The 27,599-nt window shown below is 34.3% G+C and overlaps 1 protein-coding gene across 1 annotated transcript in view; it reads left to right on the forward strand.

Annotated features, from left to right (window-relative positions):
- The window catches only part of CSMD1 (CUB and Sushi multiple domains 1), a 1,210,443-nt gene that overhangs the window by 1,144,062 nt on the left and 38,782 nt on the right, over positions 1-27,599 (forward strand). Inside the window, exons 53-56 of the mRNA XM_055714855.1 lie at positions 3,022-3,195; positions 5,203-5,376; positions 20,562-20,750; positions 23,877-24,050. Coding sequence (XP_055570830.1) covers positions 3,022-3,195; positions 5,203-5,376; positions 20,562-20,750; positions 23,877-24,050 — 711 coding nt within the window. The remainder of the gene's footprint in view (positions 1-3,021; positions 3,196-5,202; positions 5,377-20,561; positions 20,751-23,876; positions 24,051-27,599) is intronic.

Consider the following 27,599-nt stretch of genomic DNA (forward strand, 5'->3'; position numbering starts at 1 on the left):
TGTGATATAGCAAAACATTTGAAACTGTCTCCCATAGTATCCTTGTAGCCAAACTGAGAAGACAGGGGCTGGATGGGGAGACTGCAAACTGGGGGGGAAACTAATTGAACAAACAAACAAAGGGCAGTGTTTCATGATTCCAGTCGTGACTAGTAGCCAGTAGATACTGAGGATGCATACTGAGGGCAATATTATCCAACCTCTGTCAATGACTTGGATAACAGGTTGGGGTGCAGCCTCAGCAAGTTTGAGGATGGCACCAAACGATGGGAGAGCAGTCGGTGTGATGGATTGCAGTACTGCTAGGCAGAGGAACCTTGAGAATATGGAGGAACGGGCCAACAGGAAGCTCTTAAAGTTCAACAAAGACAAGTACAGAACCCTACACTTTTCCTAGAATAATGCCATTTGTGAGGAGTGCCTTGGAACTGAGTGGTTAGAAAGAAGCTTTAAGGAAGGAACCCAGGTGACCTAGGGAGAGGCTGAACAAGGGTGAAAAGTGTGGTTTTGCAGTAAAGGAGATCACAGACTGGACTGTATGAGCAGCCATGTAGTCAGTGGGTCACAGTTATTTCCTCTTCAGCACTCATGTGGAAAACTCTGTGTAGTTTTTGTGTCTTCCACCATAAAAGAGAGATATTGGAAACTGAAGCAAGTCTGGGGGAAGGGCCCTTGAGGAGCTAGGGGGTGGAATATGTGATAAACAAGAAGAGGCTGAGTGAGGCTGGAGAAGAGAGAATGGTAAGGGGGATCATATTACTAATTTGGGCTGAGAACAATAAATTAAGTTATTCCATGAGCCATTTCAAGGAGAAAAATGTGTTTTCAATGTCCTTGTTACTCTCTGTAAGATGCCATACTCGCTGTCAGGTGAAGAGTAGCTATATAAGTTGGGTGTGAAAAACTTACATTCATACTTTCTTCCACAAATTTAGAGTATATCACAATTAAAGACATCAGCCATCCTGCAATTAAGATTCTTGTAATAATCTTACGTGTGTGAAAAAAATAATAAAGTGGCATGCATTCAATGGCCCTTCTAATGTTTTAGAAGAGCCATTGAATGTAAATTAATTATACTGTCTACCATTATTAAAGGGGCTTTATTAGAAAGGAGATTCAATCCTAAAGAAGCTCAGTTACGAAGAAGCCTGCTGTTGGCGGATACAGCCTGATACAGAACATCATCCACCCACCCCCATTCTAGCTGTGGTCATGAGTCTCAAGTCCTTGTCCTTGCATCTCAAAATGATGACTTAGCAGTTTCAAATGAAATTCTTGCCAGTTGTAATTAATCAGTGTCACCAAAAAAAAAAAAAAACCCTAGAAAATAACTTTTTTTCTCCTCTTTAATCAGTAAAGAGACAGGTCCCTGCTCAGCAGCTCTGTTTTCAAACAGAATGAAGACTTGAGAGAGAATAAAATCATTGCTTGGGTTCCTTAGTGCCAAGAGCGCTATTACCCTGGAGTAATGTGTTCTGTATCGTTTAACAGCACCTGTTATATCTAAGGAGGAAACAGTGCTGGCAGATATTCTTTCCTTTCTATGCCTTCATCTATCTGGAAAAGGTGGATATTTCAGTTTATTGACCAGATTAGAAAGCAATATAAAGAAGATTTTATTGTAAATTTGGCTTGAATATGAATTTATAAGCACAGAAAAGGCATTAAATATATCAGTTTAGCTAAGAATCAGCTGAAGAGAACATAAAGGTGATTATCTGGAAAGAGTAAACACAATAAAACCACTTTTTACAATTCATTACTAGTAGCCACTAATAAGTAAACAGGAACTTAATTGTAGAAACTGGAGGTGAATATTAGAATGTGAAAATAATAAGATATACTTAGTTGTAGAATCTTATTTCTTTTTCCCTCAAGAAGTCTGTGTAGAAAGCTGCTTTCTGTATTGCACGTTTTAAATTAGACTGGGGAAAAATTCTAATAAATAGAAACGTAAATAGGGGCCTAAAAGTCATTGTAAAGCAGCTAATATAGCTAAGTGGGACATATATACATATCTGAAACAACTCAGGGTTTCTTCTCTTGAAGGCAATAGACTGACTGTGATCCCACAGAAATTATTTGTTTTCTTTACTTTTAAAAAATGTAGTTCTGCTTAATTTTAATTTGATTACAATCTTAGGATCTGCCTACATATTACTGAAGTCCTGATAGTGAGAAATCAGTTATTTGATGGATATATATAATAACAAGGGCCATGTTTGTTCTAATACAATAACAACACTAAAATGAGAAAACAAGCATGAAAATTGATCATTTCTGCTGTTAAATCATTGGAACAATGCCTGGACATGTTTTTGCCTGAGATCCTTCCAAGACAATTTCCAAGAAAAGTTCAAGTTGACTTAAACCAGTACTGATCCTGGTAGGCAGCTTGCTAGAAGCTGTGCTGGTTTGGAGGGCAAGAGATTTTCATTTTATGGATGTAGACTGTTCTGTGCTGGCTGGCCTTTGCCAGAGAATGGTCCCAACCACGTTTAACTTTAGTGGAGACGTACTTACAAAGTCCAAGGCAAATCATGTATAAGAGAAATCAAAACCCTATGATGAAATAATAGTATGAATTTGAGAGTTAAAGACCTTTTAATTCACGGTTCTCTGAGGAAAAAGGCAACTTTACTAAGGGAAAGAAAAAAAAAAAACCATGATAAAATTGTCAGTTTTCTAGTAATTAAACTGAGTTACTTGTAATTTCAGATATTTGCAATTTACATTTCCCATTCTTCTGACAAATTTGTCATTTCTGCAACAGGATCTGCAGAAACTATATGTATGAAAAATAAAACTATTTCAATATCACTTCACCCTAAAAATATAGAAGAAATATCACCTGTAGTTTTTACACCTCAGAACTTGTTCTGTAAAGTGCAGTATTTGACTCTAACGTATTGTTTATTGAAAGAAAGGGTGCAATTTTCTTTTTCTGTCAGCATTCATGTAAATGTTAACAAGGTTTGTAAGAATATACAGTTTTGATAGGTTGTTCTTTTATTGTAGCTGGTCACTGTGGCTCTCCAGACCCAATTGTAAATGGTCATATTAGTGGAGATGGTTTCAGTTATCGTGATACTGTAGTCTACCAGTGTAATCCTGGCTTTCGACTTGTTGGTACATCTGTCAGAATTTGTCTACAGGATCACAAGTGGTCTGGACAAACTCCTGTTTGTGTCCGTAAGTATCATTAATTTTTCATTGAAATCTTACTACTATTTTAAACATAATTTGACGTTAACGGTAGATTGGATGTTCAGAGGTGTTTGAATGAGGTGCAATATTTATTGGACCTATTTTCAATTACAAGGGTCATTCTGATGTTCAGTTACAAGTGTCATTCAGCACAACTGAATATCTATATCCAGTAATTTCTGATTTCTCTTGTTTCAGAAATAGGATGACATAGGCATTGAAGTGGGTTGAACAGCAGGCTACAACTGTGTAACTTCATCTATGTCTTTCTCCGAGCATAATTTCTATGTCAAATGTGGGCTTATTGAGCCTCTCCTGATTCTTTCAGCAGAAATACCAAAAGCCTATCCTCTGTTTTCATTGTTTGGTGGGTAAAGCTGCAGTACTGTTCATCTGTGCAGTTTTGATGGTGACTGCCTGTTCTTCCAAGTTGGCCTCCTAATATTTACCAGTGTAAGCCCAGGCATGGTATTGGATTATACCACGTCTGTTAGAAAAAAATGTGAACTCTTTTATAACCTGTAGCAGGATTTTTTTCTGCTCTTAATTCACCTGCTTTTAAAAATCCCATTATTAATTGTGGGAATTGTTGAGTCTTTCCTACTCCCCTCCTCACTTGCATGGAAGATTTTCTGACATTTTCTGAACCGTCAGCCATTTGAACAGTCAAGACTGATTTCTCATTTTTATATTACTACTTTGTTGTGTAGTTGATTTTATTATTCTTTTCCAGTTTTAATAAGGCTCCTCATTTTTATACAACCTTCGTTATTTTTAATGGATATTTATATCAATTATTTCAATTTTGTAATTTTTCAAGGTATCTGAAATTCAGACAGAAGCACTTTTGCCTACATAGAGATAGTCACTGAGATGATCAGCTTTTCTGTTCAATCCATGTCAGTATCTTTGTTTCATTTCTGAGAAAATATATTATTGATTAGTCATTGCACTTTAAAATGTTCAGTTTTTTCTTTCTTAGTGGTAAAATGAAAATTTCTACCTGTATACAGCTACAGGAAATATCTGTCAAGTGTAATTGTCCTTTCAAATTCCTATTTATATCTTCAAGTGATTTATATTCATCAAAGGAGAAATTCCACCAGCTAGCATTATTACTTTTAGTGGATTAATTTTACCATGCAGTGAATAAAATACCTTCCAAATAAAGGGGCAAAGCTGAGGGTAGGGGGAGGTTATTTCTTCTACATTGATGTTATCATTACTGCTATGAGAAGAGTTATTGGATTATGATATATTTGTTTTGGGTATGACAAACACCACAAGCACAATATTTAAAAGTTGTGTGTGTGTCTGTGTATGCATTCTGATTTTATATTGTCAGTATCCGTGCTTTTCTATCTTCTGCTGTATTATTTTAATGCCTTGTCATGTAGAAAGCTAGAGCTTGACCATAAGAATTGCATTTTATAAGTGTCACTTAAGCATAGTCAACACATGTAAAACACATAATGGGAAATTTACTCCCAACAATGATTTTTCTGTTGCTATAAGAAAATCTGATCAAAAGGATCACTGCTTCAGCAAAGCAGCTCAACAACTTTGGAACAGGAATGCTTCAGAATTCTAGAATGCTCTGAAGTAGTACATAAAATTCAATTTGATGTTACTACATTTTGGTGCTTGTAGGGAAAAGAATATTTTCTGTTGTTTACATTACTAGGAAACATAGTGAACTCTACATTTTTTTTTAAGGTCTAATACATATCAGATGTGTGTCAAGATGCATATATATAAAAATTATTTATATTACAATTTTCAACATGAGGTAAAATTAGATTCTAAAGTTTTTTGATTTTTTTTTAATCTGGCAGTTAAGAATTCTGAATAAATATATCCTAATTTTTCTGAATTTTATTTTGTAAATATAAAAGACAAATTCAGAAGGAAAAAAAAAATCCAATCTGCAAGTGATTCCATGGAACAGTACCTTTCAGCTAGAGGCTAGCCTGCCTATTTTTCTTTTAACAGCGATCACCTGTGGACATCCTGGGAATCCAGCTCATGGAATGACTAACGGCAGTGAGTTCAACTTAAATGATGTTGTAAATTTTACTTGCAACACTGGGTACTTACTTCAGGGTGCTTATCGAGCGCAGTGCCGAAGCAATGGACAGTGGAGTAGCCCTTTACCCAACTGTCGAGGTGAGAAACTTTCTCATATGTTCTCTGCTCTCTAATGACTTATTTCATGCGTGATCCTGCCTTAAAAATAGTGGGATATAATTCAGAAACCTGTCCTTTAAGAACTTATTGCCACCTTTATTTGAGGTTTTGCATTTCTATATTGGAAAATGAAGTTAGGGCTGAGGTCTGGTGAAGCCTAGGTTTTTGAGTATTTTACCTCAAAGTTCTCAGACTGCAATCCCTCACATTTAGTTTATAGACATATAAAGTGTACTTTGTCTCAAAAAAGTTATATTACATTAATAAATTACTGTTGGCTGTAGTAGAGTAAAAAACTGTAGTAGAGTACAGTTCCCATAAATGGTCCATTACTCCTATTAAATCTTATGCATATGAACATTTGTGCATCAAAACACTGTTAGTTCTTCTGTATTTCCTAGTAATACCTAAGAGGTGTTCATAACTTTTGTACAGAAAAATATGATAAAGGTTTAATTCTGATTGTGTTTTTTGCGATCACATAACTGAACTTGATTACTAGTATACTCTGGGTATGACAGGGATGTCTGAGAGATAAGAATGAAGCAAGGGTTTGTGTTATGAAGAAAAAAAGTGTATCAAATGTACATATTATGGAAGGACATAAAGAAACCATTGTAAAACACCATCCAAAGTTCTCCGATTTCGTTGTGTGTGTTCTTATCATTTATTTATCCAGATGCCAATAGTGTAATTAAGGTTAAAAGGGAAGCAAGTCTCCAAAGTTACCCTATTACTATTTTTCCATTTATGGCCACTGTTTTTATTTTTCCTCAACCTTTGGCTCTGTTTGCAGAATATGTAGCTAAAATCAAATCTTTGGTCTGTTCCACCAATATCTTTATCAGACAGGAAATCTGTTAATTGGTCTATTGTTTTTATATTATATACCCCAAAATTGCTTGTACTGGTGTAGTATGTGCTTTCTCAGTGATGAATCCAAAAAGATGCTGATAATATTTAATGATATTGTGAAATGTTATCTTCTGAATCATTGAGGCAGATTTAATATCTTCTGGCTATTAAATAGATGCAGATTGTCAGAGGTGAAAGGCAGGATGTTAAGTAAATCATGCAAAATCATGAAAGACCATAAAAAGTCTTTAAAGCCTGGAGAAAAGTTTTTGAGGTACTGTATATCCTTTAGTGCTCTTTTTTTGTGAAGACTCCAGAAGGAAATCTGTTTTAACGGATCTAATTTTAAAATGTTGTTCCTGGTCATATTCCCTTTTCAAAGCTGAGGTTGTCTGGGTCCATTTATAACTTTACCAACAGTACTAATTTCTAACTGTGTAAACCAAAAACAAATTAAAGAATGCTTATTCTCTGGAGAGAACCTGATGATTTTACCTGGTATGGAACATGCAAAGAAATAGAACACAAAGATCGATCAATCAATCAATCTATACTTGTATGTACCTATGTAGCAAATATATATATATATATTATACCTAAGATAGAGTTTTGAATGTTAAATTGAAATTGGCAAGGCTGGCAAGATTTTCCTTCTGTGACATAATTTGGCAAATCCTTGCTAAATCATGCGTCCTCTGAAGGGAATATTACACAAATCACAGTTTTTTTCTTTATGCTTATGAACCTTTCAGTTCTTTTGCATGGTTTATATTTCATGCCTGAATGCTGACTACATCATTAAGTAGGTAAATGTTACCTTACAGATTTAAACCCTGTGATTTTAAAATTTTTATCTCATCTTCCACTATTCAGAATACAACTCTGGAATTCTATTGTCCACTCTGATTATACAGGTCCAGCTTTTGAAAAGGCGGTTAGTACTAAAGCAGATAAAATAATTTCTCCATAAATACAATGGCTAGTAAGTTTTCTTGAGTATTTTCTTTCACTGGAAAAATGATCACTTAAATGTTAAATCAATGCAAGTATGATGCTTTTCATCCTTTATAAATTGTTTTTAATGTGCTAAAGGAAATCACAGTCAGTCATGTTGTGCTAAGGATACTAACATTGGGACTAAAAATCATGTAATAAGTTAACTTCAGCTGTTGGTAGCTTTATTATTTCTACCTTTTGGTTTATTTAAAATCATATTTTATTACAATGGTTGTTGCGAAGGATAATACTTATCCTTGATGATTAGCTCATCATATTATTTCAGGGATAGCTGATGCAATATCAAGCTCGTGTGTGTGTGGAATTAGATCCTTCATTCTCATTAAAATAATAGAGATGGCAATTCCCTCAGTCACTGCCCTCAGAATTTATTCAAGCGAGTTAACTGGCGTAGCAATATAATTAATGGAACAGAGAAACAGGAATTAGCAAACTGTTCCTATTTAGGCTTGTACTTTTTTTCCCCTTTTATATTGTTTTGTTTTGTTAGACTTTAGAGAACAAACTCCTCTGTCTCATCTGTGAGGCACTTAAGTGAGGTTTTATTTGTTGAAAATACACACTTTTTCACATATCCTGTAGATGCAGTCTGGATCTGCTCTATTTGACTGCTAGAGGCAGAGATTGCATCGTTTTAATGAAGTTCAACCTCATTTATGAGTTGAGTTACTCAGCTATTTACATTGAACTCAAGTACATTTATTAAAAGGAAAACAAGTGAAAGTGAAAGAAAGGAATTTTATGAAAAATAATGCAAAGACTGAGAAAATTTGAAAAATAAGAAGATAGGAATTCGGAGCCTTACATTTACTCCAGTACACTTCAGTTGTGTCTCCTGTCTACTTTTATTTTCCTTTTTTATTCATCGCATTAATTTGAGTTTAATCCAGGCCAATGTATGGTCTGAAATCTTGTTTAGGGAGGTTGGTTTTCTGAAAAGCAGTATTATAGATGCAATTCTACCAAGGTCTATTCACTTCAGAATGGCGACCTCCTACCAGAACAGAGTGGCCCAGAATTCTCTCAGTTGAGTATGTACAATTTTGTCTTTTCTCATGCAGGTCATGTAAAGGTGGACTTTCACCTTTCACTCAGTGCTTCTTCAGCTTGTTCTTCCCTTCACTTAGTATTACCTCCCTCATGGGCTGAACTTGGTTTGAGGAGAGACTGAGAGCTGGGGCTGTTCAGCAGAGACAACAAGGCTCAGGGGGATCTTATCAATGCTTTTCTAAAGGAGGGTGTAAAAAACAGATGGCCAGACTTCTCAGTGGTGCCCATTGGAAGGTCAAGAGGAAAAGGGCACAAACTGAAACATAATAAAAAGCTTTTTAACTGTGAGGGTGGAAAAATACCTGAAAAAGTTGCCCAGGAGACACTGTAGAGTCTCCATTCTTACAAGTGTTCAAAACTTGGCTGGATAAAGCCCTGGGCAAACTGCTTTAGCTGTTCTTTCCAAGTTCAACTATTGTATGATTCTGTATAAATTATGACTAAAAACTTTGGAGAATCTTGCTGAGGTGGTACATGGTGTCTCCAGGCCTATTTTTTTGCTCATCCCACTGTTTTAGGCTACTAGATAACATAGAATTAACAAAAATAATCAGACTGCAAACTTTTCAGATTAAAACAATCTCACAGGAGAAGGTGAAATGGAACCAAATCAAGAGACTGTAACCTAAATAATCTGATCTAGGGTAAGTAGATGGGTAATGAAAGTAACTTGTTAACCATCTCTGCATGACTCTCCAGAACTCAAAAAACACTTTAAAGATACATGTTAAGTAAAGTGGATACAACTATTTTTCTCAAACTAGATGAATACAAAACAAAAGGAAAGGAACTTCAATGAGTAAAAATTTATTCCACATTTCAACTAAACACTACAAGAGATTATCTAAATCCTAAGGTTCTGAAACCCTACTGTTTCTAGCCTGCAAGCATCAAAGCTCATGGTTAACTTGACACTGTTAAGAACACAAGCTGAAATGAAAGGAAAATAGATTTTTTTTCATATATTCCTATGTAAATATACTGTCTTAAAATGAATGAGTAACTGGATTTTTCTAGAAAGAAACATGCCTATATGTTGCTGCTTACAATGAATTTAGGAATTCACTGTGAAGCAAAAGCTTTTGATATTCCTTCAAAAGAATAACAAGAGAATTACACAGCAATCTTGTTCAAACTTCCATACCAGCCAGGCATGTTCCCACAGAACACTTCTCTGCATATGTCTACCTAATTTAATTCTACCTGTATATCTGGGCAAAAGTGTCTACTGTAAGCTGCCTTCCTATAACATCATAGCATAATTGTATTTACATCATTTCAGTGACAGCAGAATTCCATACACCATTTAAGATTTTTACTTCAATAAATACTGTATTTATAGACCATGTGCTGTGTAAATTGCTGTAACATTTTAAAGAGAACTTTGTGGTTTTATTTGTAATTTGATATAGTTTGGATTAAAGAATGAATCTGCATAGTTAAAAATGACTGGAGATTATTTTCGCCAAAAAGGCAAATTGAATAATTACAATTAAAAATAAAATAAAATAAATCTTGTATTACATTATTTACATGAAAGAAGAGCAGAAAGCCCTTATTGGTTAGATTTAAGAAATAATAAAGTGCATTTCAATGGTGCAATAATGCTGAAATGATAATTTTACAACCATGTTTTAAAAAATAAAAATAACAATTCTACCAACTAAATGGTTTATATCAAATTTAGGTTTTATGATTTGATTATAACTTACCTAAAGCAAGTAATAGCACTTCTTCCTGCATGCTCCTTTTCTTCTGAAATTACCTTTTATCTAATGGGTGAAAAACATTTGTATTAAAGTTCATTGTTAGTGATGAATTATGAATTTGTTTACAAAGAGAGTAAATTTTCCAGCTCCTTAAATACACTGCTGGGAAGGAACTGACGTTCCTAGCAAACCCATGTCATTTAATTCAACAGAATTTTATGTATCACCTTTCTTTCAAACTTTGGTTGAGTTCACTTGAGTCAATAATGAACTTGGCTTCACTTCACTGAGACTCTACATGCAGTTACTACAAAATACAGATTACTGCTTAAAGCTATTGCAGAAGATTATTTTATTTTCTTTTGCAACTGAGCTATTATGTATGCATGGGAAAATTTAATATTTTCAGAAAATAAAGCTGGGCAGTTCTCAGGCACTCTTTTGCAATGATACATTGGTTCTATCTATTAATGTACTATCAGTAATAGGTTAACTAAGTTGTCACTGGCAAGAAATTTACCAAAGAAATTATATGAGGGTTTTTTTGCCTGACAAAAAGGTAGTGCAGAGAAAAGATCATATGTGCTGCTTTAGAGCCATATGAGAAATACTTAAATATGTTTGTATGTCCTAAATGCACTGAAATCACTGAGCTGCTTTACAACAGTTTTTCCCCGTTACTCCAGAATGCTGTTATTTTGATAATTTAATAATGATTTAATCTGTTCTGGCAAACTTTTGACACAGCATTTAGCACAGTAAAACATTTAGTCTCTTAAAATGAATGAATTTTCTAATATTGGATCTGCCTTCTGAGATAACATAACCATTAAAGCATCTATGTCTTGGAAAAACTCATGCTCCCACTGTTTCTTTCACAAGTAAAAAAAATTAAAATGGCTTTTTGTGATGTTGGTATACTTTGTGAGATAAGGAACTCAACTTTTTTTAATTATCAAAACAGTAATATCTGTTTTAAAATTGATATTTAATCCTCTCTCTACATATATTTATTTTTTTAAGATTTGTAGTAGTCTTTTCTAGAATGCTGAGATCCCTGAAATATGATTTTAAAATTGTAATTTGTTTTTATCTCCACATGGACTCTTATCTTTGCCTTCATTTGTTTGATAAAGAACATGTCAAGTAGTCAGATTACTTGCCTTTAAACTGGAATGAAATGGCACTGGAACAATTCTGATAGCCAGATCTCTGTTCTCTTTGGCAAACCTGCCTGAGTAGAATGTGGTGCCACCTGAATGTGCTACCCCAGAACTAGCTATGAAAGCATTAAATCCTAAACAAAATATGTCCAGTGTGGATTTTTTTCCTTTAGCAATTTGGAACTGCTTTCCATTTTATCTTTGGAAGCACTGAAAGCCAAGAACTGCACTTTCTACTTCTCATAATAACCACCAAAATGACAACTGAATCAGATGGTCTCATCAGGGCTCTGCACTCCTGATTGCACTGCAGGTCATTTTTCCATGTATTATGCTTAAACTAAGAACTACTGTATTAAACACAGCACTTAATCACATCTTCTAGAATGCAAGTATTTGCAAGGAGATTTTCTTGCCCTGATTTCTTTGCTCTGGCATTGGATAATCTGTTTTATCTCTTGCTGTCAGTTTATAAGGCAGTGTCAGATTCATAATCTATGTCAGGAAGTGTATATCCTTTGCTACTGTTCCCTTCAGATTCCATTATATCTTCTTATAAATGAGCCTTTAGAGCTTTTGTCCTATTAAAAACATGCTTCTTAAAAACAGAAATGTTTTACTGGGGAGATCTGTTTGGCAAAGTTGCAGAGGTTTGAGCTAGCTCACATTCTCCACATTCTGTATCAGTAAGCCCAGGCTGTTTGTTGCTAATAAAGAATTCAGATCTCTATTCATTTACCCTGGTTTTATACTGAATTTACAGTTTGAAAGTTTTTTCTTTATCTCATTAGTGATAGAGTCCTGAAAATCACATTTAGACATTTTGCCTTATCAAGAATCTGATATCTAGAAGGAACTGTCAATTTTGTTGTGTTTTCATTAGTGGGTGTATCATTTGAACAAGTGGTTCAAATAATATGTTCCATTCCTTCACTGGCAAGAAAAATAACCTTTCTGATGACATCTGATAGAAGGGTGCGAGAGATTGAGACTGATGACCAATTCATCTCATCCAAAGATAAAGGAACTGTGAAATTAAGCAGTTTTCTATCTATGGTGGTATCAAGGATTCATACAAGCTGAGAAAATTTTGTGGTTTTTTCAGTTTAGTTTTTCCAAAGTCAGAGGCCTTTGTTGAGACTTTTGTATCATTTGAATGTTAGATAGACCTAATCTGTTCGTGTTGATAGCATGTTGATATCCTTCACAAGAACAATTAGAGTTTGACTATGTTTCCTAAATAAAGAGGTGAGGTGCCATGGGAGATACCCACACAGTGTCTGAGACATTTACCTGAAACTGGCAGAGATGACACAGGACTTCTAAAAATTAGTCCTGCACCTCTCTGAAGTGACACTTGCCTGGAGATCAGGCAAAGAAATCTCAAGAGGTAGTAGAAACATCTTTTGGGGCAACTGAATAAGAGTTCTTCTCCCATGTGAGAATCAATGCTCTGATTAAGAAAAATCTAAAGAGAAAGACTTTATGACATGACCCCAGAGTTTCCACTGTTATGACAAAAGTTATTGTGTTGATACTGCTTGTACATAGATGTCCACAAATAAGTTTACATATAGACAACATAGAGAGCAATGACAGGTAAGCCCTTTACCTTTCTGATCTATCTGCTAGTGTAATACCTGGGTTCATGCTGGGGATGGCGTAGGAAGAAGAGATGTTATACATATCCAAGAGACAAATACATGCTTTTTAAATTAGCTAATCTGGTGTTCCAAAAAGAAGTGTTCTTTTATAAAGTTTTATAAAGCTCAGTTCAAAGCTTAAAAAAAATAATTGCAAGTTCATGGAATTTCTTTTAACATACTTATTACTCCATTTTTACTTTAGTGTAGAATTAGCTAGTTATCAGAGCACTTTGGCAGAAATTTTCCAGTAGAAAAGATGAGAAATACTGCATTTTTTGTAACAATGGAAGAATATTTGCCATGTTTTATCAGTGGCAAAAATTTTGGGATGCAATTAAAAGCAATGTGTGTCTTAGCTTTTAATCTCATAAGTAAACAATATTGAACTATATACTTTATTGAATCTATTAACCTTATTTAAAATCTTGTTTATACCAAGATATTATTTAGCAAATTGTTAGTGTTAATTTACACTATTACCATCATTTATACCGCATTAATTGCAGTGAAAATTTCCTTGGTCTAAGTTCATCAGGAACATGGTGTCAGGACCTTATGTTTTGGATGGACTTTACTAATGTATGTAAAACCACAAAACACTCTCCTTCTTAAATAAATGTTTTAATATTATGGTTTATATGGCTAGAATTTCTGTGATAAAATCACTCTTAAAACTGGACCTCATTGACAAAATAAAAATTAAAAAAAAAATGGACTGCTGTGTATTTGAGACTTTGGCAAGGTGAGGTTGTAATTTGAGCAGGGGACGGTTTTGTTTTGGGGTTTTGTTTTTTCTTCTTTACTTCACTAAGAAGTTATCATTGATGTGTATTGCTGGCTTGGCACTCAACTTTACTAAAATTCAATAGGCTAGCAATTTTGTAATTGTGCTTTCACAAGCAGTGCCTTCTTTATTATAGACAGTTTCTTAGAATTTCTCATAAAGTCAGAGTGAATTCTCTGCTCTTGTTTGCTCTGAGTGCCAGTCCCTATAGATGTGCCACATACCAACATTAATACTTTTCAAATAAAAAAGTTTTAAAACACTATTGAACAGATATGAAACTTTTAAAAAGAAGCTTAACGTTGTTTCCGTTAAGAAAATAAAGAAGAGAAAGAAAGAGCAAGAACAAGAAATGAAATACTGTGAATTATATACTTTTTGATGATCATTCAACTTTTAAGCAGAAAACTGCCTAAAGGGCTCTGACATGGTCTTTTCACTTCTTTGTCCTCAAGGGTTTGAATCTATTCAGTATGAGGTTCCAAAGCCATCAGGGCAGACTTGAAGCATTCTCTTGCTTTTCTCAACAGACTAAATTGAGAGTGCCAGAATTCATTTCCCATGTAACCCTTGACAGCTGTCATTGAAAGAAAGCAATCTCCATCAACTCTTGCTGTGATTTACAACCGAGTCCCCAGGGTGAAAGGCAATCAGGGAAAACTACTGCCTTAGTTCTGTACGCTGGCCAACTCAAATACTTTCCTAAAGTACTCCTTACTGCAGCCCTTTGTAGCTATGGCACACTCATGTATATATACATTTTAAAATCTATAGCTGATGCTAAATGACACTGCAGGCATAATCTTGTTAACTTTTTAGCTTGGGGGATAGTATTCGCTTGTGTAATCGTTTGATAAGACTTCATGTGTGATGCAAGAATTCTGTGGCACAGAGCACATGCTTAAATTATGCATTCAGTGACTATAGTTTATTCACCACTGAGTTGGCTGAGCAGATACTACTGGTATAAGAATGAGAACACTGTATCATACAGACAAATTGATACTTTGGGACTGTAGCATATTCCTTGAAAATTCCGTATTTCTGCTCTGTGGGGAAAATTGAGTTTTTCTATTCTCCCTATTGTGTTTCAAAGATGATTCAGATAGAATTGCTTTTGGGTAGCTTTAGGGCAGCACATCTTCGTGAAACAAACTTCTTTTTTCTTAATATCTAATACTGGTTTTTCAGAAGCTAACTTGGCAGGCTTTTATCCATTAAACTAAAGTGTCAATTTTAAGCAGTTTTATTTTATTTTAAAAATTTCAACTGTACTAAAATAAGGAACAGATGTTGTGAATGCTTGAAAGAATTAAACCTAGGAAAAAACCTGAGTTATCCATAGGATGGGAAGAATTTTTGAAAAGAATTGTATTAATGAATGTGCAAACCATTCAATAAATGTGAGATTTTTGCAATATGCTTCAGATTTTTCTTCTATTTTAATAGAATATCTCAATATTAAAATTGGAAGAATTTGGCCAGATAGTTTCAATGTTCTGTTTCATTTAATCTAGTGTATATTTGAGGGCAGTAACAATGATTTTTGCTAAATTAAAGTGGAAAAAAAGTTTGCTCTTTCTTTTGAATAAATTCTAAAATATCATTTCACTGTTTATTTTACTGCTTTTTACTTTTTCTGTATTTTTATCTGTGCAGTATTTAACTGTGGTTTTTTTTTAATAAAACAGTTTCTCACTTTGATCTAGAAATAAAATACATGGTTAAATACTATGGTTTAATATTATTTTTAAATAAATAGTACTTTCCAATATTCTGGAGTTCTCACAACTCCCAAATGAGACGAATGACTGATAGTCCATGAAACCATGGCAGGTTCTCTGCATTTTTGCTCTGGAAGGTTGTTTTTTTTTAAAGGTTTGTGCGTGTAGGTACCTCGTATCCTCCCCATTCCAGCAAAAGAGAGTACCAGGGCATTTGCCACATTTCTGTCCCTCATTGAAAACTTCAGACGAGGCGATACTTTTCTCCCCAGGGCAGCCCTATCTTGGAGGCACTGTGTGAACTGTGTGGGTTTTTTCATGGTAGAGTGGTTGCAGAGCATTCATTCTGTCTTCACACTCTTGAGAAAACATAGCAATGACTTTTTAAAATGGTGATGGTAGACAAACTCTGACTTGGAATGTGATAAAGTCTAAGCTCTTAATCAGTCTGAAGACTATCAAAGTGACTTCTTTTAAAGACTGTTCTGTGTTCTGAAGGTGGATATTCTTTATAGTTCCTGTTTGCACTTTGTTGAAGAGCAGAAGTTAAGATTTTTTTATGGTCAGAAAAAGGTGTAAGAGATCATATGAGTCTCTAACATAGTCCTTAGTGCCTTCAATTACAGTGAATAGATTTGATTCCAGAAACTGCTCCTAGGACTGTTCGTTTTATCCTGTTGCTATTTAATGTAGGAAAAAAAATATTGAAAGGTTCTGTGTATCAGAGATGATTTATAAACAGGTTTGTATTTTCTTATAAATGGAAAACTGTCCAAGTCAGAAGTATAAACCTAGGAAAAAGGTCAGATCTACAGACCGTCTTTTGATCCAAAGGTATTGAACAAGCATAATTATGCTACTCTGTTCTTGCCAGAGCTGAAAGTAAGGTGTGCGATTAAGTTCCTTGTATCCTAAGAGTAACGAAAGCAAAAAGAAACATAATGTCAGTCTGGCAAACCCAGGTATTGGAAATTGAGAACAGACATTCAGTGGGTTGCATGTGTATCTGTGTCAGTAGATTCAAAGTCAGATGGACCTGAAACAGTATTGTAGATTACTAAAACAGCACCTATACACTGCTTAATGCACACATAAAATATTTTTTAAAATTGAAAGAATAATATATTCTGATAACATTAAACAGCTTATGATCATTAGAAGTTAAGAAAGCCTACAGTATAACATGTGCATTCTTGCTATACTTAAAGCTTTTAAACATTGGAAGCAGAAGAGGGTAGCTTCTAGTCTTGTGAGGGTGAGTCAATGCTCTGTCTTCTATTCATTATCATCTGATCTAGCTGAGCAATATAGAACCCATCTTTCTAATATATCCTGAACATAAATTTAGACCTCTGTTTCAAAGCTTTCATTTCAGCCATTGTCATTACTTTATTTTGACTAGTTTTAAAGGAACAAGAATCTAACTTTTTTTGTTTGTTTTCAAGACAGCTAAATCCTGTAAGTAGCTTTGTGAATTATTTCTAATTAAATAGCAAAAAAAATTTGCTTGAGCAAAATTAATGGTTTTGATGCTGGTGTATTTTTCTTACCTGAATAAAATCTAACCAGGAAAATACCCCAAAACAACAACAACAACAACAAAAAAAAAAAAAAAAAAAAAAAAAACCAACAAAAAAAACCCCAAAACCCCACCCCAAACATTTTTTTTTTAAAAAGGAAAAGTACCTTTTTTAATCCAAACAATTTTATTTTCAAGCATTTATGATAAAAAAGAGTTAAACCAAGGGCAAACCCCTTATGCTTTCCTGTGGCATTCAGTGCAAAAGCTTAAGGATGAATCAGTTTGAAACTGCATGTACTGCATGTCATTCCAGGAATTATGTCAAATATATACTTCAAATATATATTTTTCAGTCTTCAAATTTGCTTATGTATTTTTATTTCTGTGCTAGCGTTATGTAGGAACAAACTGACTGAAAATTAATGAAATTAAGTTGAAAATGAATGTGGAACTTTCTTAATTTTAATGGCTTCATAGGCACTATTGTAACTTTTATTTTCACTGATTCTGAACAATCATGGTTTTTTAGACATGATCTTATTAGTATAACCTGTTTGTGTTAACATCTAGAGCCCTAGAAAAGAAGTGAAAGGGCAAGAAACTTCATTCTCAGACCCAAAAAACCCACAAAACAAAACTCGAAAAACAACCCAACCAAAAATCTTACTAGAAAATAAACTAAAAATATAAATTGCATGAAGGAACATTCTTGCAAAAAATATTTTGAGATCACAAGATGCTAAGTTAGGTAGACAGAGAATATGAATCTTGTCCTATAGCTTGGAAAAAAGTCCACTAATATGTGTCCACATAAAAATTTCAACTAGTTTTGAGTTTTTGTTAATGAAATCTCATTGTAAAAGTATATGTACTGTTTAATCTGCACATAGCCAATTTCTAATGCTATAGTACTGAGTTAAAGAAAATGTGGATGATATTAAATGCATGCTACTAAACGTGCACCTGTACTATGGATCTATGTGAGTTCAGCAACGAATTGTAGTTCCACTGGATAAAATTTCTAATACAGAAGAGTTTTAAGTATGATTGATAAATTGATATTAATTCACCTTGAACTATTACAGGTTTTTTGGGTTTTATTCCAAAGGATTTTTACAGTCACAGAAGACGATGAACTCCCATACTTTTTCACTTGTATAGAGGTTATTTAAAGGAAGCATAGACGCGGCCATTGTCTACTGGCACCATGCCAGATAACAAGTGCTGATATTCTCTACTTCATGTTGACACTGATGTAGCTTCTAATGTTTAGGAAAGTATATACATATGTAGAGAGATTGAGTTTAAGGATATGTTTGTACAAGGCAATGTAACTATGCAGAGGATGCGGGCTGGTTCTAAAAGGAGAAGCTTTACAGCAGCATCTACGCAGCACTACAGCATATCTAATTGCCTAAGAAACAGGGTTAATTAGGATGCAGTGTGCATTGCTTCTGGGAGCTGTGCTAGTTTCTGTAACAAAGAATGGCTCTGTGAATACAGGCATAAGAGCTCGTTCCGATCTAACTTAATATTTTGGTAGGGCTTCATGTCAGTGGGCTGTGTGTTTTACAATTTTTGATTTATGTTCCTGTTCCACAGTGATAGTTGGATTGCCAGTGAAAGAATTAGACTGAGCTCAGTGATTAGTAATAATGGAAAAAAGCAGCAACAAAGAATGTGTAATGTAAAAAGATTAAAGCATCTTTTTTGATAGTACTCTTAAGTAGAGATACCCTGATGAATGAATTTCCGGTTCTTCAAAGCAAGTACAGAGACACAGACTGCCACATGCAAATCTTTCACAGCTTCCAAAGAGCAGTGGAATTTCAGAATTTAGCAGTTTTCCCTGTTTTATGGCACTGAAAAAAAGTCAGGAGGTAAAAAGGTATTTGCTTCTGTCAGTGAAATCCCAGTTAAAACATGTTTACTTAACCTGCACACATCTGATTTATGTATAATATTTATAAGGTTGTAATACTCAAAGTTTCAGTAAATGTTGGTAGTACGAAATACAAGCTAAACTGTTATAAAGAAAGCTAAAGGTAACTTATCTGGTGAATTATTTGATGGGATTCAGCATAAAACAGAATAGGAGTAATTTCAGTTAGGAGACTCTGTAGCTTTACTACTACTTAGGAAAAAAACCCACAACAAATCTCTTCTATTAACCATCTCTCTTCATCAGTCTAGATAATGTCTTACTAATACTTTATGTAGGTCATTGTGATACCTAAGATTTTTAAATGTATTCTGCTTTTCTGTGTAATTTTATTTTCAGTGTTTTTAGTGGCAATCAGTAGATGGAAAGTAGGTGTACTTCATGCCAAAGAATGTTCCCCCTCTCCCCCCCAAATATTACTTCTAAAATGCTTTTTATAAAGGAAAAAATTGGGTTTATATGGGGTGTTCTTTACACCTAGGTATATGCTTGCCTGGAAACCATTGCAAGATTGAAATCTTGAGCATTCAATACTTTTAAGGTTGTGCATTTTAAAAAGAAAGAGAAATTAAAATAATTTTACCTGGTTTTTTGCCCCAAAATTAGACTTTAGGATGTTAATATTTCTTTAAACTCATGATACTTTTTAGCTGACAGAATGAAGTATTCTTTCAATGAATGAACTTTTGCAATAGCTGACTTGTTCTAGTGTATTAGCTAATCAGTAAATTTAAATTGTACATATAATAAAACTTATTGAAAACTCTTGAAAAAAATATGATGCAAGATTAAAAAAACAGTGCATTGGTGACTCTGTGGGTCTTACCTCTAAGATGATAATACTGTTGCTCTTTTCCGCTGGTTTCTTTTTCAAGAAAATGAATTTGAACTAGATTGTATATTTGAAAGGTAGATTCCTGTCATTGTTTGATGAACTGTAAATTATAATACTAATAATCTAAGGGTTTTTTTTTAATTTATACCATTATGCCTACAGTGAAGACAGGGTGGAGGAGGCATTTGTGATTTTTCAGATACCTTTCAGATGAATAGACAGCAAAATTGGGAGTCTGCAATGAAGACCTCAGTCAGTAATAATCTACTAACAAAACATCATGTTCACTGCAGAGTATAAAACAAAGGATTGGGGAGGGCACATATACCTTTTCTAAAAACTAAACAGTCATTATACAAACCCCAAAACATGTTAGGTTTTTAACTGCATTTTGGTGCTTACCCTCACTCCTGCTCCACTATCAATTGCTTGATTTTTCACCATCTTCCTTTCTCTGTTCTTCACATTAATAGCTGGAAAATGATCTTGTTAATGTTGGAAGCATTTTTTCTTTTTACAGAAAAATAAAAAAATAAACTCATAAAATATTATTTAAACTATGTACTGACTTGATTTTAAATTGGCTTCCTTTACATAAATATTACATAGAAGATCAAACTAAGCCTATCAAGAGAATGATAAAAAATTCCTCCAGTTCCTCTTTTATCTTCAAACCACTTGTATGTCAAGACTATTACAAGAACTGGAGTAAAATCATAGTACTATTTTCAAAGCAAAAAATCTAGACTGACTTAAGAATCAGTGTATCTGATATTTAAGTCAAATAAAACCCACGAAGGATATCAAATGGACCACAGTCATGAGCTGCTAGTGAAGTAACAAACTTCCCCGCATCTTAACATTTTATTTATGACATTTCTATTCTACATCAGTGATGAAAACTGTTTGTCTTACAGTGGTGAACTGTTCTGATCCTGGCTTTGTGGAAAATGCAATTCGGCATGGACAGCAGAATTATCCTGAAAGTTTCAAGTATGGAACAAGTGTGGCATACCATTGCAAGAAGGGCTTTTATCTGTTGGGCTCATCTGCTTTGACCTGTAAAGCTAATGGCTTATGGGATCGATCACTACCAAAATGTTTGTGTAAGTGTTCATTCAGTTGTATTAACACTAAGAACTGCTGCATTACTTTTAGTCTTGATAGACAAAAAAAAGCGTAGCTGTCTATTGAGGAACAAACCTGGACTTTAGGGTCAACATACTGCAAATTGTACAGCTTCATAAAAAAACCATCAAGACAAGATGTCATGCAACTTGTCATTATTAAAAATGGGTTTAGAGGGTCCTATGGAGCTATTTCAAATGCCAGAAAGTTAAGATTAATATCCCTTTTGGTATAGTGTTAAGATATCTGAAAACAGCAACAGAAATCTAAAATTATTATTTATATGTTATGATTTAAATTGATTGTCTAAGACCATTAATGCCTGTCCCGTTTGTTTGCTTGTTTGTTTTCCCCAGAGGTATTGGAATATGTATATGAGAATGAATCTATGAACTTTTGTGTAGGAAAATTTTGCTCAGCAGGGTATTTTCATAATGTCATGTCATACTTCCTCCATCACTTTTTCCTCAGAGAGATCTTGTGTTTCCTATAATCAGTTCAGTGAGCTTCAGATCTTTAGAATATGTTTGATTTACTTTCATTTTCCATTGAGATCATTTTCTTCTGTGATCATTAATTTTCTGACATTAGCTTTCTGAATTACAATGCAATTATAGGAAATAGTAAATGAAATGAAAGTATACTTTAAATTGCAAATACATCAGATGATTTTAAAGTTTTTGCTTTACAGATTTATGATTGGTTACTTAAATGATTTAGTTTGGTCTATAAGTATAAACTAATAATCAGATCAATAAAGGTAACTAGGTTAGTGAATTTATTTTTTATGCTTGCTTTCTTCCGACTACTATGTATTTAGTATCCTCATGACCGAAGCAGTTTTGTTTTGATTTTCACAACAGTCTGTACTTCCAATAACTGTCAATAAGAGCTACAATCAGGTTTATTCACATTTCAATAATGAAATAATTAAGAAAAATACAACATTTTACATACAAAATAGCTGCATAAAATTGTTAATTTGGCAAGAATATTTTCCTGATGCAAGCATGTGCCTCATTTTCTACACCTTAGGAAAAACATTATGAAAGTCTGTGGCCCAATTCTGTCGACGACCCATTCCTACTTTCAGAACTGCGGTTTCAGAGCAAAGGGACACTCCTTTATGCAAGGGGCAGAAGAGGATGGGGAATCTAAATCACCTCGAATAGCTACCCCTCTTTTCACATCAAGTGTGTTGGAAGTTTGGTAGTATTTATTTACATGGCTTTATGGTTTTAGGCAGAGCTTGAGGAAAGTCATAGGTGTCCATTCCCTGAGAACAGGAATTGCTGACCTAGCCCTGGGGGCTATTGATTGAGGCTGTGGGAACTTTCAAATGAGCTGCAAGGTGCCTACATTCCTCCTCAATTACCTGCTATATTAATTGATGCTAATTTGCTGCTTATGGACTGAAACACTATATGAATCCTAAATATTATGAGGTGACCTTTAACATTCTTTCCCCTAAGAAAATCTCAGTAAAATAAATAGGGCTCTTTCTACGGGGAAGATAGGTTTGTCTATTCACAGATGAAGTCACTCGGAGTCTTTTCAAGTACTATGACAGAGATGTAATTTTCAAAAGTTATCAGTGATAATCTCTTTTTTTTTTTTTTTTTTTTTTTTTTTTTCAAATATAAGATTGCTTTCCGTGGTAGAGCAAAGTGCTTGGAGAGGCAGGTGAGGTAAATTTTGAACCTAAAGTTACACTATATTTACTGTGAACAATTTAGTTCACGAGTGCAATAATAGAAACACACTGCTCCTTTATTATGCAAGGCAATACCTATGAGTAGCATAGCTTAAAAATTGATGCTGCTTCTTTTCTTCATAAACTGGGGAAATTTCATGCTGCTCACTACAAATCACAGCATTACAGCCACATTAAGGTGACCTACAAATTATTTTCTTTCAAAAACTCTGATTGCCCACTGCAGCACCTTCCAGAATTGTGGCAGGACTAGCACTGAATCAACCTCATTAAGGTAACTAATCTGGCTGAAAACTAAATGCTGTTTTTTCTGTGGGACTTCCCAGTGTCCTGATTTGGTTTACCATTTGCTACACGAATGTTTAAGCCAGCCCAAGGAAAGCAAGAGAAACACACAGCAGTGAAAGAGTGCGGGTCAGGACCATACCTTTTTGCAGACATCCATTTTGTAGTCAGTTTGACATTATCATGGGATCCAATATAACAGACATAATTTTGATGTCTGTCAGGAGTAACAGTCATGAGAATAACGGTCTTTTTTTCTAAAAATATATTTGACCTATAGATCATTCATTCTAGTAACTCATAAAGTTACTCAAATTCAACTGATCTGTTCAAATGTTGCCTGTTTGAGTGACTGTTTATTAAATTTATGTAACATTTATTTTCTTTGGGTTTTCTTTCTTTACTGAATGATCTAAGATTTACACAAAAAGCATTCAGAATTTGATTTCTATTTCACCTTAAGATGACTTATGTTTTCTCATGTAACAGATCTGAACTACTTGTTCACTAGTTATTCTCTACCAAAACTGTTTATCTGATTTTTTTCTCAAAATGTGCATATTAATTTAAGCATAAATATGATTCATAATTTACAAAAAATATCAGTAATTCATTTTCCTTTTGCTTACCCTAGTGCAACACATTGCTATAGTAATACTACAGATGAAGTTTTTTATTTCTCTATATTACCTAAACTGCATTTACTTATTTTATAGAAATGATAAAGCTGATTACTGTTTTCATCTCTCTAATATGTAAGCACATTGCAACATTAAACTTACTTGGTTTCTTCTTTCCCAAGCTTAACAGAAATAATCTCTATTAGTTTTAGGGAAGGACAGGGCACAGAAAAGAATGAGGAAAGACAGCTTTGTGTATTTTCAGGGAAAGGCCAAAATAGATGGGTTAGTTTTACATGTAGTTTTATGTTTACTCTTACAAATGACCAGTAAATCATCTATAGCAACAGCAAAAATGAAGATACGAAGGAGCTGAAATACAAACAGAAGTTTATGTTGTGTGGAACCAGCCTCAAATTTAAAGATTATAATAGATTTTTTTTCTGTGCCGTGAAAATATAATATTGTGTTCTTTCCTCTGTTAGCCATTTCTTGTGGACATCCTGGGGTACCTGCCAATGCAGTTCTTTCAGGAGACACATTTACATATGGCTCCGTAATTCACTATTCTTGCACAGCGGGTCGAAGGCTCATAGGAAATTCTACTAGGGAGTGCCAAGAAGATAGCCACTGGAGTGGGACTCTCCCTCACTGTTCAGGTACTTGTGCCAACCATCATCTGGGTGTTGCCTTGTAATTACATGAATAAGGCTATTCTCAAGCAAATTTTTGTCTACAGTCAGATATTTATTTTGTTTCTTCTCCAAGTATGTTTTAATTTCACCAGTAGACACTCAGCTGAATTATAGCCATTTATTGAAATATTCTCATATATTGCCTTGTTCTCTTTGTCATTACATTGTAACTTTACTCATTATCTAGATGCTAGAGTTGTATACTGCAGTATATAGAAGCCAAAAACACTATTTAAAGCCTGATGGAGTTCTGCTTATAAAGGATGCATGTATTAAATCTTGTTTTTATTAATTGTGTAAACAAAGATTGTCACATAGGAAAGTATTGATTAAAAAACACCACAGATAAGGTACTAGACGGTAAACTTTATACATTATGTTCCTCTTTTCACTTAAAGAAACACTCTTTCTTATTGCCACAATGTGCAAATGCCATCAACCTCTGCAATGTTTTCGGTGCTGTCAGGAAGTGCAGGAACAGTTTGTTCTCCTCTAGTCTAAGTATGCAAGTTTAGAAGAAGGCATAAAATATTACACAATTTTATTGAAGTGAAGAGCCCAGGCAAGAATTGGCTGCTAAGGACATCATCCACAGTGTATTAGTAAGTTCTGTAAGGGAAGCAAGTCTACACACTTTGGTATATAAGAAAACAAATACCTGACATGTTTAAGAAGAAGATTTCCTAATGAGAAAATTATTCCGTAATTCCACATTCTAGAACCTTCTTATAACTTTCCCTCAGCTCTTGGATGTGCCTACTGTTGGGCTGATCTGATTCAATGTCGTTCAATTCAGATTTGAGCTAATTTAAATAGGTGTAAGGTATTTAAATTCTCTACTTTGAAAAAGCTGTAATAAGTGTTCATTGAAAATGGTCCATTCATGAGCTGATTCTGCAAAGATGCCAAGCACAATTTGAAACATTGAGGAAAGGAAGTGAATTTTAATCACTGTTTCTTTTCTGTTCTTTGCTGCTAAAGGAGGAAAGATTTTGCTTAGAGTCTTACTACACCATGAGATCTCACTGTCATCGTTGTTTCTATGCCTAGACCTGAAAGGAATCTCTGCAAGACAATCACATGTATAGTTTCCCCACAGAACTGGCCTTTTCTTGCTTATCTTAAGCCAACATTTATGTCACTTTCATCTTTCAATCCAGTATAAAATACCAGATATGAGATTGCACCAAGATTAAAATTTTTAAGGTCAGAGTCCTCTAGTGCTGTTACCCAACATTTTCCACCACAAGGGAAATTCTGTTGCTAGTGGAAACAAATTTTAATTGCTAATAATTGAGACTCTTCAGATATCAGTCATGAATGTGATAGTATTTTTATAGACTTATAATTTTTAAAACATTAAAGACCACTGTAGTCATCTCCTATAATGGGGAATGCATGTCTAGTGTAACCAAAACATTGTTACTGAAGCAGAATTTAATATAAGTTTGAACATATGACATCTTGAGAGCAAGGTGTTTCCCTAGGAAAATAAGAAATCTATCTCTGTGATCTCAGTTAAAAAAACAAACCAAAACTCCAAAACAAATAGACAAAAAGCCTAAAAAGGTGTCTCATTCCTCTGAGACGTTTATATTTCTTAAAGTAGCTACACTTTTCACGTTAGGTATTCAGGAAGTTACTTCATTAAAAAACCAACAACTTTATGAATATTTTGTATTCATAATGTCAGGAAAAGACTGATTGTGCCCAGGACAACTGAGACAGCTAATTATTTTATACTAAAGGGACATGAAAAACAGTCCCAATACAACACTTGAAATCTGTAGTCTGTTGCTGCATGGGGTTTCTTTCTTTATTATGTATTAATATATGTTTGAATGAATGATGGTATAAGTGTAATCTCAGGGTTTGTTGTCACCTGGGAACTGTTGCAGTGATGGGACACGTATCTTATGGGTTAAGTGATAGTTGAGATTTTTAAGATGACTCACACTCATTTTTCAGTAATGGATATGTAGTCTTCTACATTGCTAAATAAAAAAGGGTCTAGACCTTCATAATGCTGTAACTGCCTTTGTCTGTATCCTTTGGCTATAAACTTGCATGGCTCCAGTTTAAAGTTTCTCCAAGGCAAAACTCGGCATGTCCAAGAAAAAACAATTTGGTCATTCATGTGGAATAATTCCTTCAGCAAACTCCCAAAGGAAAGTGAGAATTTTAGAATCATAGATCCTCTGCTCTGAACAATTCCTGCAGTCTTTGTATTCACAAGCTAAAGTACGTGCCACATAGCTGTTTCATGCTGTAAATATGTCACAGTGATAGCGTGAATCACAGCCGTCATGTTATTTCACACATTTTAAGCAGACAAAAAAGTCTATGAAACAGTAATGTCTTGGGGTGAAGGGAAACAGATGGCATCCAGAGGCCACATCTGGACTGCTGATTGAACAGTGCCAGGGCACAGGTCATGGGTGCTAGTACTTATGAGACCATTGTACTCTTAGAATTGTCCCCAGAATGGTTTTGACCCATCCCAACTAGCATTCCATCAAACAATGCTCAAATGCTTTACAAGTTAGAGTGTGCTGGAGATCATTCTCAACAGCCACTTCAGATCCAGCCACTCTGTTTTGGAGAGTGAGTTTAATGGTATAGGTATGGACAGAATATACCAGCTGGCTTCAAGACACACTGCTTACAAGCATGTATCCAGACAAGAAAATCTTGGTACAAATTCTGCAGGGCAGGGTGACAAAGGCAATCTATCCTAGAAGAAGCTTACCTAAGTAAAGTGGACACAACCAAAGCCCACAAGTTAGCCTTGAATTCAGGAACTGTGTCTTGGTGTCCTTTTATGAGGAAGCATGATTGTATCCAAAGTGTCTGTCTTGAACTTGCTATACTGAAAACCTTATGCCCCACACATAGTCATACTTTGTGACTTTAGAAAATTTTCATTTCTGAAATAAAATTTTGAGTTTTCTCAATGTCTTACTATTGTTATTCCTTTGTTCTTCATCTGAGAGGTATGCTTATGATGAAAAACTAATGTAAGAAGACACAAACTTCAACCTATGAAATTATTTACACATATTTTGAAAAAAAACCATGAACCATAGTTTTAATAGAAATTCAGTCTAGATGTGTAACGTAAAAATTAAGAACAAACAATTATGACCCACAATATGAAGCACAATTTAGACACAGAGGGATCTAGGAGAGATAACATTTTATGCCAAAATTTAAAATAATTTTTTGATATTGAGACCATACCTCTTTGACATTCTTTGGTAGCATTTCCTGTAGTGGCTGCTTTATCTGATAAGGCAGTTGACTGGTTCATCAGATGTATGAGGACATGGTTGAGAGGTCTGTTTTGCAGCACTTTCTTTCTCTTCTAAAATTGTAACCAATACTTGCATAGGAATTTAAAGAATAAGGAAAACTATGAGGTGTCCTTTTCATTCTTGACAGGCACAGGTACCCTTTAGTCTCTCCTGTGGGTATACGTTATTTCAAACATGTTTCTTAAGAAACTCAAATATG

The sequence above is a fragment of the Falco cherrug genome, chromosome 6 (assembly GCF_023634085.1).
Source record: "Falco cherrug isolate bFalChe1 chromosome 6, bFalChe1.pri, whole genome shotgun sequence".
Classification (NCBI taxonomy): domain Eukaryota; kingdom Metazoa; phylum Chordata; class Aves; order Falconiformes; family Falconidae; genus Falco; species Falco cherrug.